Source organism: Tyto alba, unplaced genomic scaffold (assembly GCF_018691265.1).
Source record: "Tyto alba isolate M040663 unplaced genomic scaffold, T.alba_DEE_v4.0 Super-Scaffold_5, whole genome shotgun sequence".
NCBI classification, from domain to species: Eukaryota; Metazoa; Chordata; class Aves; order Strigiformes; family Tytonidae; genus Tyto; species Tyto alba.
In genome coordinates this window covers 21,454,303-21,469,590 of record NW_024881326.1, presented here as the reverse complement: position 1 = coordinate 21,469,590, position 15,288 = coordinate 21,454,303, and the positions used below count along the sequence as shown (strand labels likewise).

Below are 15,288 nucleotides of genomic sequence, written 5' to 3'. Positions count from 1 at the left end.
CTGAACCCGATCTTGCACACCCTCAAACACAGTTTGCAGTGATAGTTGCCGAATGTGTTTGTAGCCTGGAGCACCTGCCGCATCGCTTGGCTCAGCCTGTTCAGAGTGCACATTTTTGCTCTGTATTAAAGGCACTGAAGCTCCAGTTTAGCAAACCTTTGGTTACCTGAGCTGGTATCCTCTCCTCTGTTCCTCTTGCTGTGTTGTCCAAAGGTAATTTTATATATCGCAAAACATACAAAGAAGACTTGAAGCACCTGCATGTAACTATTTTTCTCCTTTAAAGCAGTACCAATAATGTGCCAGTAGTAAGCGGCTTTTCTCATAATTGTGTATTTTCACTTGTTCATACATAACACCCTGTGATCCTCTGACAGCTTTCTTTTAAAGACAGGTTGAAGTTGTGCTTGTGTTAACTAGCTCTTTACCTCATACTGCAAATATCCTAGGGATTCTGGTTGACTGGCCAGTGTATGAGAGACAGGGAAGCGGATTTTAGCTGCTGAGCCCATACTTCTCCATTTCTACTGGTATTTTTAGTACTAGCCAGTCTGTGAGACATCTTTTCCATCTGCTCGGAAACAGTGGCCTTGTCTCTGGAAGATGCAGTTTGACCGTTGGAATTACAGCAGTGAAATTCAAGAAGAAAATCCAGCAACAGCAAATCTCTGTCACAGCGTTGTATGAATGAAGTGACACGGGGAAGGGTGTTACTGTAAATGTGTCCCAGTTCTTCTCTGAGAAGTAATTTTTACTCGTCTGTACAGTTGAACATTCTTTAAAAACCACAGAAATACCTTGGAATGATGCAGAGGGAGGATTCGCTCCTTCAGAATCGTTATGTGGAAGCTGTATGTCACCATGATAGACATCCCATGCCTAATGTTGGACTCTTTAAAGGGAATTAATTTACAGAAGGTCTGATATACTGTGCATACCTTGTTTTAAAATGGCCTGGTTGCATGCATCAAGTTGCATGTAATAAGCTATTTTTGAAGTAGTAGGCGGTAAGAGGAGACAGCTCTCTTCTATCTAGTTAATGGTTGTTTAATTTTCTTTCCTGGTTCCAGAGACCACCACTTGATTATAACGTATCTGAGCAGGGGCTGAGTTTTTAACTAGTGACCTTGCTAGTATGTAAACCTGCTCTTTTGATGTGATGCATTTGGCTGCCAAATCATCTACAGGAAGCTGGTGACTTTGGTGCACTTGTTTGGAATCTTATACCTCAGGAAATGCACAGAAATGATGAACTAGTCCATTCAAGTTCAAGCAGTGAGAATTCTCTTCCCATTCTTTTATCTGAATAACTTGAATGTGGATCAGAACGTTAGAGGGAAAGAAACCTTACAGTGGACCGGATATGAGTCCTCATAAGAAGGAAGGAAGATGGACCGTCCTCACAGGTGGTGTCAGTGAAGAGATGAAGAAGAAAAAGGAGCAACAGTCATCCATTGAAGAGTGTGCTCAGCCCCGTGTCCCAAATGGAGCACAGAATGACCATTGCTTGCTTAGGAAACCAACGGTAAATGCTCCACAACCGTGTTAAGGAGAATCGTAACGGAGACAACTCGTAAGACAAAGAGCTGTGCTGGATGTGGGTGGAACCTGCATTGAACAAATACAGCCATGCCACTTGGGTGTGCAGCTGGGACGGCCGGGGAGAGGTTATGCTGGTGTCAAGCCTTGGCTTTCCGAGGTAGAGCCCGTGACCCTTCCTGAGAGCATGTCTAGGCTGTGCGACCGACAAACCTCTGCACAACGCGAGGGCTGAGGCAGCACCGCTCCACAGATAACTGCAGACGTGTGGGTGGAATCTGGAAAGCTGTATGTGCTTTGCTCGAACTTCCATTTTTGAGAGCTTACCTAAGGTTGAAAAAAATGCGGTACGGTTAAACCTGGGATGTTAGAAAGTGAGGGGAAAAAAAAGGGCTCGCTGTGTTTCCTGTAAGGAGCGTTGTTAAACAGTCTGAATTAACAAAGCAATTCACTTTCTGCCACGGATGGAAGGGCTGTGTGGTATTTCATAGTCCAGATACCTGTATGTATTCTGCTGCTTCCATTTCCTGACCCTCTCTTAGCTGGGCATCCTCACTGCTCATTATTTTTTTTCCCTTCTAAACACCAAGGAGTCTTCCTCTTTCTTAAAATGAGCCCATAGCCATGCAGCTCCTGGTCCAGTCACTGAGGGCATGTGTCTGTTAGGTGCTGCTGTTCCCAGTGCATTTATGATGGGCAAGTGGGTTCCTGCCCAGGCTTACCCAACATCAGAAAGCTATTGTCATCTTCCAAGATAAGAGTCGCCAAGGCTGTTAGTGTTGTGCTTGACTTTGCAGTGGTCAAGCAATCACATATCTTCCTTTACAGGAGACTGCAAAACAACCTCTCTTTTTTTTTTATTTTTTTTTTTTTTTCCTCCCTCCTGCTTATCTTCTTGTAATTTTCTCCAGGTTCTGCCTCTAAACTGGCTGGCTGAAATGGCAGCAATATAGGGTACTGAGTTTGTTTCCTTTTGTTCTGTTCTTTAGTACCTACTGAAAAACTTCTCATGGAAAAGTATGAGTGGAAATGCATTGGTTAACAGAAACAAACTATTAAAACTATGAAGCTAAATCCTAGTTGATCATACCAGCAACATGGCAACATCACACCTTTAGCAAATGGATGCTAGAGCGCTTGTCTTGAAGAATATGCAACATAATTAAGCGGAAAACAAGGCCAAAGACACTTCAAATCTGGCAGAAATGAGGCTTGGCAGAGATCTGAAGGAAGGATGTTAGTCACTGGATTTAAAAGGAGCTGCTTTCAGGTGTGCAAAAACAAGCTGAAATCTGTCTGAAGTGGAAAAAGAAGAAACTGGAGGAGAATAATGCCTCAGCATTCAGCAAAAATCGTGTGGCCTGCAGGAGTTGTTAAGCTGTACTTCTAAATTGGAATCTTGTGATCATTGTGGGGAGGGAAGACTAAATGAAAAAGGCTGGACTTAAGTGATTTTCGCCATTCCACTTCAGCTGTAACCTGGCATGTTGTTTCATCCACAAAAGTAGACTGTTGGCTTGGCTTTAGCATTGGTGTTTCGCAGTGTTTGTCCCTTGGTGGTGGCTAAAACTGCGTGGCGGTTTGGTGGGAGCGCTGCCGTTGTCCATCGAGCAGGGCGCGTGGGTACAGGCTCTGCGTTAGTCAGTGGGAAAAGCAGCTGCCGCGTGCCTGCTCTGAGAGCTGGTTCAGCTAATCTGCTTGACTTCAGAGCCTTCACTTGAAAAGCGCGTGAGACGCTTCTCGGGGCTGGTAGTGCCAATCCGGTAACTTCAGCAGCTGATTACTCGGAGTTCAGAAGAAGGATGTGCCAACGAAGGAGTTAAAGCGTTGGTACAGCCTTGTGCTGAACTCACTGGGGAGTGTTTTCATATGCAATGGGAGAATGGAGCTGCATGTGCCTTCCCTGAGTTGGCAGCCACATGGGTTTGCCCGGAATGGTGACTGCTGGTGCCATGTAAAGAAAACAAAATCGCCCTTTACCATGAGTTGGGAAGCTATCGAGGAAGCTGTGTATTTCTTAAGACTTTGACCTTGGGCTGAAGGTCTGAAACAATTTATGGTGAAATCCGGAAGAATAGTTTGGCCTGGGGAAGGCAGTGGAATGCAAACCTCTGATCACATTTTTGCTGGAGACTTACTTGTTTTTCTGAGAGCTTGAGGAAGTTTCATCTTCACATCTGCGATGGGAATTTCATGGCTGTTTTCTAGTCCTGGATCAGCTCCAACAGCAGTGGAAGTAGCTGGATCCTTGGCATTTATATATGCCTGCTGTCATCTCAATCACTGTCACTCCTCTAATGCAAGCAGTCTTGCATAATGTCCCTTAAAATATGGGGCACCTCTGGCAGTTTGCTGTATCCCAGCGCTCCACTCGCCGCTGCTGAGCAGCTGGTAGGAGGGACAGAGAGCTGTTTGTGAAGCATCCGCACGGTGCGTGCCCATTTGTAAAATACTTACAGCCTCACAGGATGGCAAAACGGGAAGAGAGGTTTATAAAGCGTTTGGTAGTTCCAAGGGAAAGCTTTATTTGCGTGGTCAGCCTGTTTCTTGTCATTTTCCCCAGAGTATGTGCATATTTTAATGTTACATTTTATTTGTAAATGTTTAGTACGTAGAATACGTCAGTGAGGCTCAGCCTTTTGGAAAGGATGGAGTTGGAAGGCTTTCCTGTCCTGTTTCACCTTGCAGCTGAGAGCTGGCTGCACGTGCAGAGGTTGCCCTTGCAGAGGAGGATGCTGGGCTGCGCTGGGGTTTTCCGCAGGGCAGGACTCTGCTCTGGAGCCGTCACAGGCCTTGGATATGTGATGATAGGCAACTGCATCCTGGCAGCTGGAGCTGGATTTTTGCTGGATTTGTGGAAATGAACGTGTTGTTTCTTGTGGTGGTGGTGGTAGTGTGAGCAGCCACAGTCTGGGTGCAAGTTTTAAAGCTTAGGAACCTGTCAGTATAATGGGGTTTTGATCGTAGATGGTTGAAGGTGTTTTGATCAGCCTCCACTGCTATAGTAGCTGCCTGATGTCGTGGTGGTGGGCGCCTCAGGGTTCAAGGGTGCTTTCCTAAGTAGGACAGAAATAAAAATGAGCCCTCTTCTCCAAGACTAAAAAAGTGATTACAAAAAAAAAAAAAAAAAAAAAAGGCATTTTGCTGATTGCAGATGATTATAACGCAGCTGCTCAACAGTGACATCCCAGCCATGGAAAAATAACATTGGTTCTTTGAGCTATTTTCCAGACTGTGCAGCGTATTAAAATCCTTCATGCACAGCTGGCACATTTAACTTTGATTATGTTGTTGAAGTGACTGATCGGAGAGCAGCCTGGATCCCAGTCGCTTGCAGAATTCAAAAATAAGGTTGTTCCAGTTCATCTGCAGTTGGTTATTTTGGAAGAGACAAACTATCTTGAGTACTTCTAGGGCTGCTAATTAAAGTCTTGTGGCACTCCTCTGAGAGAAACTTTAAAGATGGATGGAGGGACTTACCCAAGGTTGTATAGTGTGTCACTAGCGAAGATGATTATAAAATCCATGCCCTAATTTGGTTTTGTACACTGCATTGTTTCCCTGGTGTTGAAAATCCCACCACAAAGCAACACGCTGGCTGCTGGCCTCTTGAGTGTGTCGGTGGGCTCCTCCCTGCGCTCTCCGAGCCTGGGTCTGCCCCGGGGGGAGCGGGGCTGAGGACATGACGGGCTCCCTGCCACTGCTTTTTGCTAGAAGTGCGCTTCTGGGGCTGGAAAAAAGTGGGAGCTTGGAAAGAGGGGGATAGGAGGGCTGCAGGGAAGTTGCCCAAGCCTGTAGGCACTTGGCGGTGGCACTGCCTCTCTTTGAAAGTCAAGTTCTGGCTTCTGACCTGAGCTGCTCCAGCGCCTTTTCCTTCTCAGCTGTGTAAAAGTGCATTTTTAAATTCCGCTGGCGTCCCTGGATTCAGGGCTCCTCCCTCTGCTCGCCAGAAGCAGACAGAGCATAGAAACCGCTGTCAAAAATGCTCGTTCAGGGAAAAGGAGACAGTGGGGGACAGGCGAGCTCCGGAAGAGGCTGTTTCGGGTGCATCGTGTTCAGTGAATCCTCCTGTGGGAGTGACTTTTTTTTTTTTTTTGTTAGAAAACAGGAATAAAATGTGTGGGGCTGGCTGGGGAGGGCTGCGGGGAGGGCTGCTCACCGAGCTGCCGCTGCGGCCGTCCCGGCGGCCGGCGGAGTGGGGCGAGACCGATTCCTGGGAACAGGACCTGAATTCCCCCGAGGAAAGGCAGTTTGCTGGCGAGTCACGGCCGGGGCTGTGATGGGAGACTGTTGCTGAGTAAAAGCTTGAGTGATGGCTCTTCTCAGAAGCGCACGCAACAGGACCCTGAGGAGGCTCTGACCTCGCGGGGCAGCTGAAAGCTGGTTTTTGTCTGGGTTCCAGGTGGCCAAATCCTGGATTCCTGTGGATGTAAGCGGAGCAGGCTCCCCTTCCCAGCGTCTGCCTTGCACCCCGGGACTCAGGCTGCCCGCTCTGCTGTGGCGAGAAGGGGCTGTGAAAGCAAAGGAATGAAAGGGGGACTCCTTTTGTCATGATGGGGAACCAGTAAGAGGTTGAAAATGCCAATGAAATGCCCTGTTCATCCTCGGGCCAGGGCCATGCGGGTGGGGAGCTCCCCAGAAGGGTGGGACCTGCTCCTGGCTGGCGTGGGTGCCGTGCTGGTGGGACGCCCACTCTTCTTCTTTCTGGAACCGCGTCTGACTGTGACTCTCCTCTTCCCCCTGCACTTTGGCTGATCCCTGCGGAGCGTCCCGTTGCTCTGCTCCCCGGAACGCGGTGGGGCTGGGCCTCATCTCTGGCCCCTTCCAGCGTTGCAGTTACCGCTTGAGCGCGAGAAGCAAAGGCGGGGAGGGCAGGGCAGGACCTTGCAAACCTCCCCTGACCACTGTTGGCATCGTTTCGGGTTGTGGGGACAGCTCAGCCTCTCCGTTTCAGAGGTTGTCCTCTCCCTGGCCACCCTGAGGCAGCACCACGGCCGTAGCTGCAGTAGACCTGGCTTTATTAACCAGCCCTGCTGAACCCCGTAGGATATGGGGGTCCCTCCCACGCGAGATGAACCTGGGGCTCTCGCTCTGCTGTGCCTTTTCCTTCGTGATCTGAAGCTGCTGAATTCAAACAGGAATTAGCAGCCGGCTTCTGCTTCTCAGCAGCGGGGGCAGCTTCGACCTGGAACTGGCCAAGGTCTCTGGGCAGAGATCTGCACGTGATGGGAGGCTGCAAACCAGAACCAGCGTGGTGGTTTTGGAGGAGTGGGGATTGTTTGGCCCCTTCTCTCCCCGCCGCGTGCTTTGAGTTGGGCTGGGGAGGTGCTGCCTTACTGCGAATTTGCCCTCACTGGGGGCTGAGCCCAGGCCTGTGGGTGCCTTGGAGGCTCCGGGGAGGGAGCGACAGCTTTGTGTGGACGTGGGGGAGCGAGCTGTTCTTGGGAGCACCTGCCAGACTGGCTCCTCCCAAACTGCTTTTTGATGCAAGTGGCTCGTTCCGTGCACTTTCGCGTCCAGGACGAGGGAGTAAATCGCTGCTTCAGCGTTTGGGAGCTTTACCTGCATCCTGCGCTGCAGCAGAGACCTCCCGGGGACAGGGGATGCTGGAGCAGCCTGGGGCTCGGAGGATGTCACCGCCGGCCTCGCGTGGCTGGCCCTGGACTTCCCTAAAATATACAGCAGAAATACCACGGGGAAGGAGGGGGAATTTTTTTTTTTTTTTTTTTTTTTGTCTTTAATCCAAAGTGAAGTCCTCCTGCAGCACAGCATGCCTCCTCCGGCGAATCCTGGGGAAACTGGTTCAGCCAGCACCAGTCCGGGCACGGGTGCTCTGCCTGGCAGCCAGGGTTACACTGGGGATATGAATTGAGAGTGAATAGCCGTGTCTATCTCCATGGGGGTCTGTGGGTTCCCCGGGACTGCTAGCACAGGATGAGCCAATGGTTTGATAATCCAAACGTCACCTTTTATTTTTTTTTTTTTATTATTACTTTTTTTTTTTTTTTTTCCCCTCTCCCTTCCTTTTAAAACAGCCTGCTAAACCGTGACACCGCACAGCCTGGGCCCCTGCCAAGGAGCCCTGGGGCTTGTGTTCCTGCTCACGCTGCCAGGCTCCCGGCTGCCTCGTGAACTCCCATTTGCCTTTCTTGGCTGGAAAAAGGATTAAGTTAGCAGGACAGGAAAATTAATTAGCTGCCATTTTAAGGATGTAGCTTTTGTTGCAGTCCGAAGTGTTTTGAAATGACATTGTATCACCGAGACCAACCCGGGGCTGATTAAAAGGCTCTTACCTGCCGGAATACCAGATTTATTTCCACCGTGGCTCTCCCCCAGGTGATTACAGCTTCAAGGTGAACATCAAGGCCAAATCAAAGGAGTGGTTTGCCTTTGCTGCTAGTGCCGGCCCTGGAAAGCTGCTACCAAAGTTTTTTTGCTGCTCGTTTAACATTCAAAATAGCCTTTCTACCCCCTTCCCCTGCGGGCAGGCAGCCTGCCAACCGCCTGGGACAGCAGGGAACTGCACAAGGAGAGCTGGGGGGGGGTCTGGGGGGGCTGCCCACAGGGAGCTGGGGGGCAGCACCGGGGCCCCGGTCGCTGCAGGGTGAGCCTCGGCCTTTCCCAATCGTCTGGTGGAAAATTGCTGCCTTTTGGTGCAGATGACTCCCGAAAGGGAGGAGAAATGGTGCCACTTTTTTTTTTTTTTTTTTTTTTTTTTGGGGGGGTGTGTGTGGGGGGATCCCCTGTACACATCTGGAGGATGTCCCCGCAGCTAACGTCCTCGCTCTGAAGGTGGTGGGGACGGGGCAGGGCGGCTCTGCTGCAGCGCGAAGCGTGGGAAGCCAAAAATCATTTCAGAGTTAGAAAGTAATCGGAATTCCCTGCTTTCTGCGGGGCCGGGGGGGCTGCGTTGGTGCCGCAGAGCACCGGGAAGGGGCCGTGAGCCACCAACGTTCCCAAGAAAGCCCAAACCCAGTGCCCGGTGGCTTCCCCCTCCTTCACCCGCCGCTCGCTCGGCTTCCCCGCGCTGCAGCGATGGCTCCGGCTCTGCCGGGACGTGGAAGGGGACACGCGAGGGCAGGAGTCGTTTTCACAAGCGGTGCCACGGGGCCAGCCCTTGCCAAACTCTTGGGGGGAAAAAGATTCCTGCCCGCTGCGCTTCCACCCCGGCCTCGGGTACGGAAAGGGCAGCGGCAGCGAAGAATCTCTGACACGACCCCGCAGTCCCCGTCTCCTCACCTTGTGATGGTCTCAACAGCTCGTGCCCTCCTCAGCTTTAAACAAACAAAAATGCCCCCCCCCCCAAATTCTGGCTGGCTGGTGAGGAAGAGTAGAAAAAAACAAAACAAAAAAACCCCAGCAAAATTAATGTAGATGAAACCTCCCAGTCCAGCAATGAATGCAAATTATCAGCACTTTTTTTTTTTTAAAGTATTTAATGCAGTAGAAACATCACATCCTGTAGCCAAAGCAATCGAGGCACGATGGCAGTAAATGAGCACGGGGCGAGGCCAGGAACTCTTCAGTCTCATCCAAGAAGCTCTTGGCACAACTTTTGTTTTGCTTTTGAAGAAGGGAAGCTCATCTCTGAAGAACTGCACATTGCAAGGTAAGCACAAGGTCGCTTTGGGAGCTGGTTGAGGTGCCCCTTCCTTAAAACCTGACTTTTTTTTTTTTTTCTTTTTTTTTTTACACCCTCATGGTCCGTGGGGACGCAGGTGGCTGCAGCAGCGCGGTAAGCAGACGCAGGGCGAGGCTGCTGCTCTCTGGTGCAATCATGATGGATGCTGTAGTTAGCAAAGAGCTAGAGGAGTTTGCTTAACTTTTCAACCTCCCCCCACGGAAAAGCAGCACAGCGAGTGAAAAGCAATCTTGAGCAAGTCCAAGATTTGAACTATCTCCAGCCCCGTGAGCAGGCAGAGCGCTTCCCCCAGCAACTGTTGCAATACCAGACCTTGCAGGAGCCTGTCCCTGGGTTAGCAGGGGATTAGCACGTGGTAAAAAAGCCTTTTACTGTGGTTAAATGGAAGACGCAAAATGCGTCAGCTCTGCCAGATACATTGACCAGGAAGCTCAACAGCAGGCAGATCCCCAAGCCGGTAACAGTTCCCTCCTACATGTTTTGTTTAGCTACTCATAGCAGGCTATTTTGATTCCCCCTACCAATCTTCTCTCCCAGCAGTGAACGCCAGGCCAGGCCTGCCCCGCCACGCAGAGCTGCCCTAACTAAGGCAGTCACGTCTCATCGATGCGCAGCAGCCGCTTTCAACTCTTCCGTCAGCAGGGATTTGCCGCAGCCGGCTCCGGGACGGTCAGAAATAAACAAACTCACTCCCAAACACTTGAAGGAGATCAATTTTTATTGGGCGTGGCGAGATCGATGAGAAAAAAAAAAAAAAAAAAAAAATTTGTACAGCTTTGTGATAATATAACCATTGCTGCTGAAGAGTAAGGCTACTCGTCGTGAGAAGAGCCCCGCCGCAGCCGACCACCGGGGAGTTGTAGCAGGTCCCGGTCCCGCCGCCCCCGGGGAAGCTCCGCGCAGCCTTACGGTGGCACGGAGGGGGCTCCTCGGACACTCGGGGCGAGCAGCCCTGCTCCAAGAGACCCTCCGCGGGCGGCTCGCTGCCAGCCACGGCCGCGCTGTCAGCCTGGTGCGGCGGTTCCTGACCTCCTGCCTCGCCTCGCCCTCCCTCCGCTGTCTCCCCTCTGTGCCCCGCAAGGTCACCTGGCCGACGTTCAGCCCTTTCCTTCACGCAGCGGCTGCCGCACAGCAGCCCTCTCGCCCCCCACCCCCCCGGGGAAGAGCTCTCTCTGCAGTAGAGAGCTGACCTGATACTTACTATTTTTGCGGCCTTTAGCGAGAGCAGCTGGCAGGAGCTGATTTGTGACACCAGCCAGGGGGGAACCAGGACACTTTAGGAAGCAATCTGGCAGCTCAGACGCTTTCAGCTGGCAGAGTAACCCTTTCTAACCAAACCCAGATGCTTAAGAGTCATTGTAGAGCAGCAGCTATGGGTATTGCTCCAGCACTGGGGCACCCACTCCATAGGACGGGCAGAGCTAGAAAAAGAGGCTTCGGTTTACACAGTATTTTTGCTAAGCTTTTTGCCTTTGACAGTTGTTAAGAAAACAAACAAACAAAAAAAAACCCCAGATGCTAGGACAAAAGGCTGAGTTTCCACAGCAGCAGTGAGACAAAATTCTAGTTGGCCCCATCAGTATCTCAAACTACCATCCCTTTGCTATGTCAGGTAGGTGAAATGCCAGACCAAGAGAAATTTTAGCCTTGATTCAGCCCCTAAGGGCAGATGAGAATTTAGTCGTCAGTAAGAGTTAAGGACTGTATCATCTGTTCTAATACATGAAATCAAGACAGTCATCTTAAATCAACGAAGCACTCAGCTGGAAAAAAAGAAATCAAATTGAAAGGTTGTTGGCAGAAAAGGGGATAGTTGGACCATGGCCGGTTGATTACCTGTGCTGTACTGGTGCCAGCAACCAGACCTGGCTGCTGGACCACCCCCAGAATGGGTATTTCTTACTGATACTTTAATACTTCTCATAGAAGGTAAGTCAGGAACTTGTATCTGGTGCCAACACCGCATTCAGCCGTCTGATGAACATTCCCGTGTTCACAACCAAAGAGAACATAAATACAGTGGGTAAACAAGCGGAACGTGGTAATTATCTACGTGATCAGACGTGAGCTGCCTCCCCCACACAGGCACTGAACATACAGCCACATCCCAGGCAACCTGGGGCAACACAGGACAGTTTACATTTAAATGAAGGAGGGAAACAAGGAAATAACGTGATAATGAAAAACTAGGAGAAAAAAAAAAAAACAAACAAAAACAAACCACCAAACAAACAAACAAAACCAAACCCTTCACACAACTGGTTTTCAGCATTGTAAAAAAATAAAAATGAAAGCGATCTTTTGGCTTCCCGTGCCTACACCATGCAGGTCTCCCAGGCGTTCTAAGAACAGGAGATGCTGCCCCTTTTTCTGCTGTTGTAAGTGATGCAGTGCACACAGTATTTCTGAAGGAGTTCCACAAACTGTAGTGCAAGCAAACTGAGAAAATAAATAGCACTCGAACATTCTCTCTTGTCAAAGAACATTAACTGCAGTAAAAACTAGCTTGCTTTTTGTTTTAACTGAAGTTAAGTCAGCTGCAACTTAATTTAATATATGAAAATTTGAAGATGTGTTTCACAGCATAACTGTAGAATAATTTACACTGCATTGCCAATTCACAATTCAGTCATTTTCATTAACAGTGTACAAAGAAGGTCCTTAGTTTATATATATATACTTTATAAAGTCTGGAAGATCAATATAAATACTGCTCCAGAAATTAAAAAAGTGTTTACATCCCCGACTTGAATATTACATCTCAGTGTCCTGGATTATTATTATAATCTGTAAAAGTCTTAGCGGCGCAGAGGTTCAAGTTTTCGAAATTTCATTGATGAGCTGGATGACAAAGCATCTTGGTTTGAAGAAGAATTCACTGTGTCTGGGGACTGGAACAATACTCTACCACGATGATTAAATACATAAAAAGACGGATGGTTCCTTAACGTGTCAAACGTCCTTCAAAATAAATGTAAAAAGGCAATGTTAATACTCTTTTAGAACAGGGGTTTTAGAAGAGCCAGTCTAGGGTATACCAACTTTTGCAGACACGCAAATACAAGTTTTGAATCCAAAACTCTTGCTCACTTTATAAGTTTCCTAAACCAAAACACAGGAGGAAATACAAAGCCAAGCACGAAGAATATCGACTGCTCAACAGGCAGAGGCTGTCCACCCCACAGACAAACTTCCCCTTCCTTCCCTGAGCACGGGGGCAGCCTGTGGATTACTGCACACACATGTACCAAACGTGCCAGCCTTAGTTCAGCTGCCACTCGTGCTAATACCTTGATGCTGTTCACTGTCAGCTTTCCATCCCTTTCTGCACCCGAAGCTAAGGGCTTTAGGTAAAAGCTATGAAATCCAACAGTGCCAACTCATTTGCTTACCACACTCCCCTGTCTTTTTGGAAACAGCCAGAGAGGCGGCGTCTGCCCACCCCATTTCATATCCTTTTCAAAACCTTGATTCAAAATCCCTCATTTTCTTAAAGTCTTTCAGATATTCTGCCTTGAATAGTTCAGGGTGAAATTCAAATAATTCAGACTCTTGTAAAGAAACAAAGGCAAGCAGAGGGTGAGCCGAGCAGTCTATGAGACCGTCTCACGACGGCAGTTTGTGACTGCTGAGCTCTTATTTCCCACGTAGGTATTTCATCCCTCTCCCAACTCTGCACAGCAGGATTTGGGATCAGAAAAGGCAAGAAGTTTATTTAATTTGTTCTGGTTATCTAACTCTCTCTGCGATTCAAGACATTGTCAGCTTTCCCAGGTGTGACTGCTCCTCTCCGTGTTACTGTCTACAACATGCATTTAAGAAGAACTGAGCTAAAGAGCAAGCTACTTCACGCTGTTCAGTTTGTACAGAGGGTAGCAGATACTGATGTTTATGAAAAGAAGAAATAAAACATACTTATTTTTTAGTTCTGAAGTGGCATCCATGTCTTTAAATTCTCCTGCGATATGTACTATCCCATAGCAGGTGACTGCAAAGGCTAACAGAGTCTGAAGAACTATCTGTAACAGAGGGAAGCACAAGGCAACACACACATTACTTAATATTTATCCAAAAAAATCTCATCTTTCAAGCAGTCATCCAGTGACAGAAAGTGCTTTACAGGGGTGGAAGGTTCAACAGGAGGGAAACCGAGGCACGGGAAGATTAAACACCCCGCCTGTTTGGCGCGGCAAAACGGCGGCAGAGCTGCGCAGCGCCTCAGCTGCCCGGCACCCGGCGTGTGTTGTGGAAATGGAACCGGCCCACGCGGCTCCTCGGCAGGACCCTGAGGACAAAACACCCCGTCCTCGCGTGCTTAAGGATCCTGCGAGAAACGAGCTGGCTGCCCACACGCGCCGTGCAGCGGTGGCACCTGCCGCTCGCTCCAAATGCCATGCCTGGGCTGCCGGGGGGTATTTGATCTCCTCACCCTTTCTGATTAAGCAAAAGCGGAACAGATAGTAATTGAAGTGGAATTTTAAAAAAAAGGAGCAAATGAAACAAATAAAAAAGCCACAACCTCCCTGAAGCAGGTCGTGCTGGGATCAAACGGGCACGCAGCCACACTGGATAAACCAATGACAGCCAACAAAAGCCAGAGGGAGGAGAATGTTTGTGCCGCAAAGAAGGAGATAAATGCGAAAGCTCTCCAAGCTACGCTCAGAGAATTCCAGCGCAAAATGCTTCAGGGTCATTCTAAAGGAGGAGAGGGAGGTCTGGAGCTGGGGCTTGTTCTCTCTGCCAGATACAACACGCTGCAGGAGGCTGAGATATAAATACGGTCCTGTTTGACAGAGTGAGCCCGAGTGAAAGCGCAATTTAAAAACTATTTTAGCCTTTATTCTTGCCTATTGCATTTAAAAAAAAAAAAAAAAAAAGCAATCGAGAGAGACTAAACTACCCACGCAGCATTGCACCTTGCAAACGCTGTAAAAACTTACGTCACACCTTTCAAACGCGGTAAAAAAACCTCAAACTTACATCTATGGGCAACGTCTCATCTTCCTTTTCTGTTAATCTCATATAAGATCGATCTACAAAACAGAAACACACGCGCCCCGAACGCTCTGGGTGAGCGAATAAAGAGACCGGCCACGCAAATCACACCCCCCACTCCCCCCCCCCAAGAACTCGCTGGAGCTTTTGGACGCGTGTCAGCCCCGACCACCCGCGGGCAGCGGGCCGCCCCCCCCCCCGAGGATCATGATGGTGGTGGTGGTGCCGCGGCCCGGCCCCCGCCCCGGAGCCCCCCCGGCGGGGGTGAGGGGGTCCCGGCGGGCCTCCCCCCGCCGCAGCGCCCCCTCCCACTCACGCTGCGCCGCCGAGAAAGCCGCGTGGGCCAGGGCGAAGAGGCCGAGCCCCACCAGCCCCTTCCACACCGAGGCGGCCGCCATCATCCCCGCCGCTCGCCCCGCCGGCGCCCGCTGATGGCGTCACGCAGCGGGGGGGGCGTGGCCCGGCCTCGCCCGGGGAGGGGCGGGGCTGGGGCGGCGGGGGGCGTGGCCGCGCCGCCGCTTTCCCACGCGGGACCGGGGACGGCGAGAAACTCTCAAAAAGGATCGGGGGGTGGGGAGGGGGGCAACACGGGACGGACAACAACAACGCAGCGCGGCAGCGGGGCCGGTCCCCGGGGGGGACAGCGGAGGGAGAAGCGAGCCGCCGCGCCCCTGGCCACGCGTGTTCCCTCCCGGCTGAAAGCAGAGCGTGGGGGTCTGTAGGGGGGTGTTCCGGGGTAATTCCCACTTTCCACGTGTTTAACCTCAAAGGTGGAGGAGCCCGTGCAAGCAAAAACCGTGTCAGGGGATGCACGGCGTGTGCAGGAACACGCGCCCCCGGCCCCGGGCCGAGAAAAGCCGGGGACAAAGCGAGGAAACGCGACTGTCCCGAGCTCCGTGGGGCTCCCGAACCCCCAAGGCACAAAGAGAAGGGGCACAAAAGCAATTCTTGGAGGGTGTTTTCTACAAACCGCTTTTACGCTGACCACTGTGGCATTTCTTCCAGCCTTTGCCCCCACGGGCTGCACGAATCCCCCCGATTTCTTGGTAAACGCGGTTGGGAAGTTTACCCGGACCCCACGCCTCGGCACGGTGGGGAGGATCCCTCCACGA

The 15,288-nt window shown here is 50.4% G+C and overlaps 1 protein-coding gene across 2 annotated transcripts; it reads right to left on the bottom strand.

Annotated features, from left to right (window-relative positions):
- Positions 1-9,877: 9,877 nt before the first annotated feature.
- MMGT1 (membrane magnesium transporter 1) lies at positions 9,878-15,278 on the bottom strand. Of its 2 annotated transcripts, none has more exons than XM_042807476.1 (4): positions 15,147-15,278; positions 14,162-14,214; positions 13,097-13,200; positions 9,878-12,142 (listed from the first exon to the last, which is right to left on the bottom strand). In XM_042807476.1, the coding sequence occupies exons 2-4, from the start codon at positions 14,201-14,203 to the stop codon at positions 11,980-11,982; spliced, it is 309 nt and encodes a 102-aa protein (XP_042663410.1). In that variant the 5' UTR covers positions 14,204-14,214; positions 15,147-15,278; the 3' UTR covers positions 9,878-11,979. The 2 variants fall into 2 exon arrangements, with proteins under 2 accessions (XP_042663410.1, XP_032849705.2); XM_032993814.2 differs by lacking the exon at positions 15,147-15,278 and adding an exon at positions 14,493-14,599.
- Between the last annotated feature and the right edge of the window lie 10 nt (positions 15,279-15,288).

Bases quoted from the DNA above. Each gene is read 5' to 3' on its own strand.
- MMGT1 (XM_032993814.2), bottom strand. From the start codon at position 14,577: ATGATGGCGGCCGCCTCGGTGTGGAAGGGGCTGGTGGGGCTCGGCCTC. The intron at 14,215-14,492 runs GTGAGTGGGAGG...TCTGTTTTGTAG, and splicing joins GGCTTTCTCGGCGGCGCAGC to ATCGATCTTATATGAGATTA. The intron at 12,143-13,096 runs GTATGTTTTATT...TTTATTTTGAAG, and splicing joins ACTTCAGAACTAAAAAATAA to GACGTTTGACACGTTAAGGA.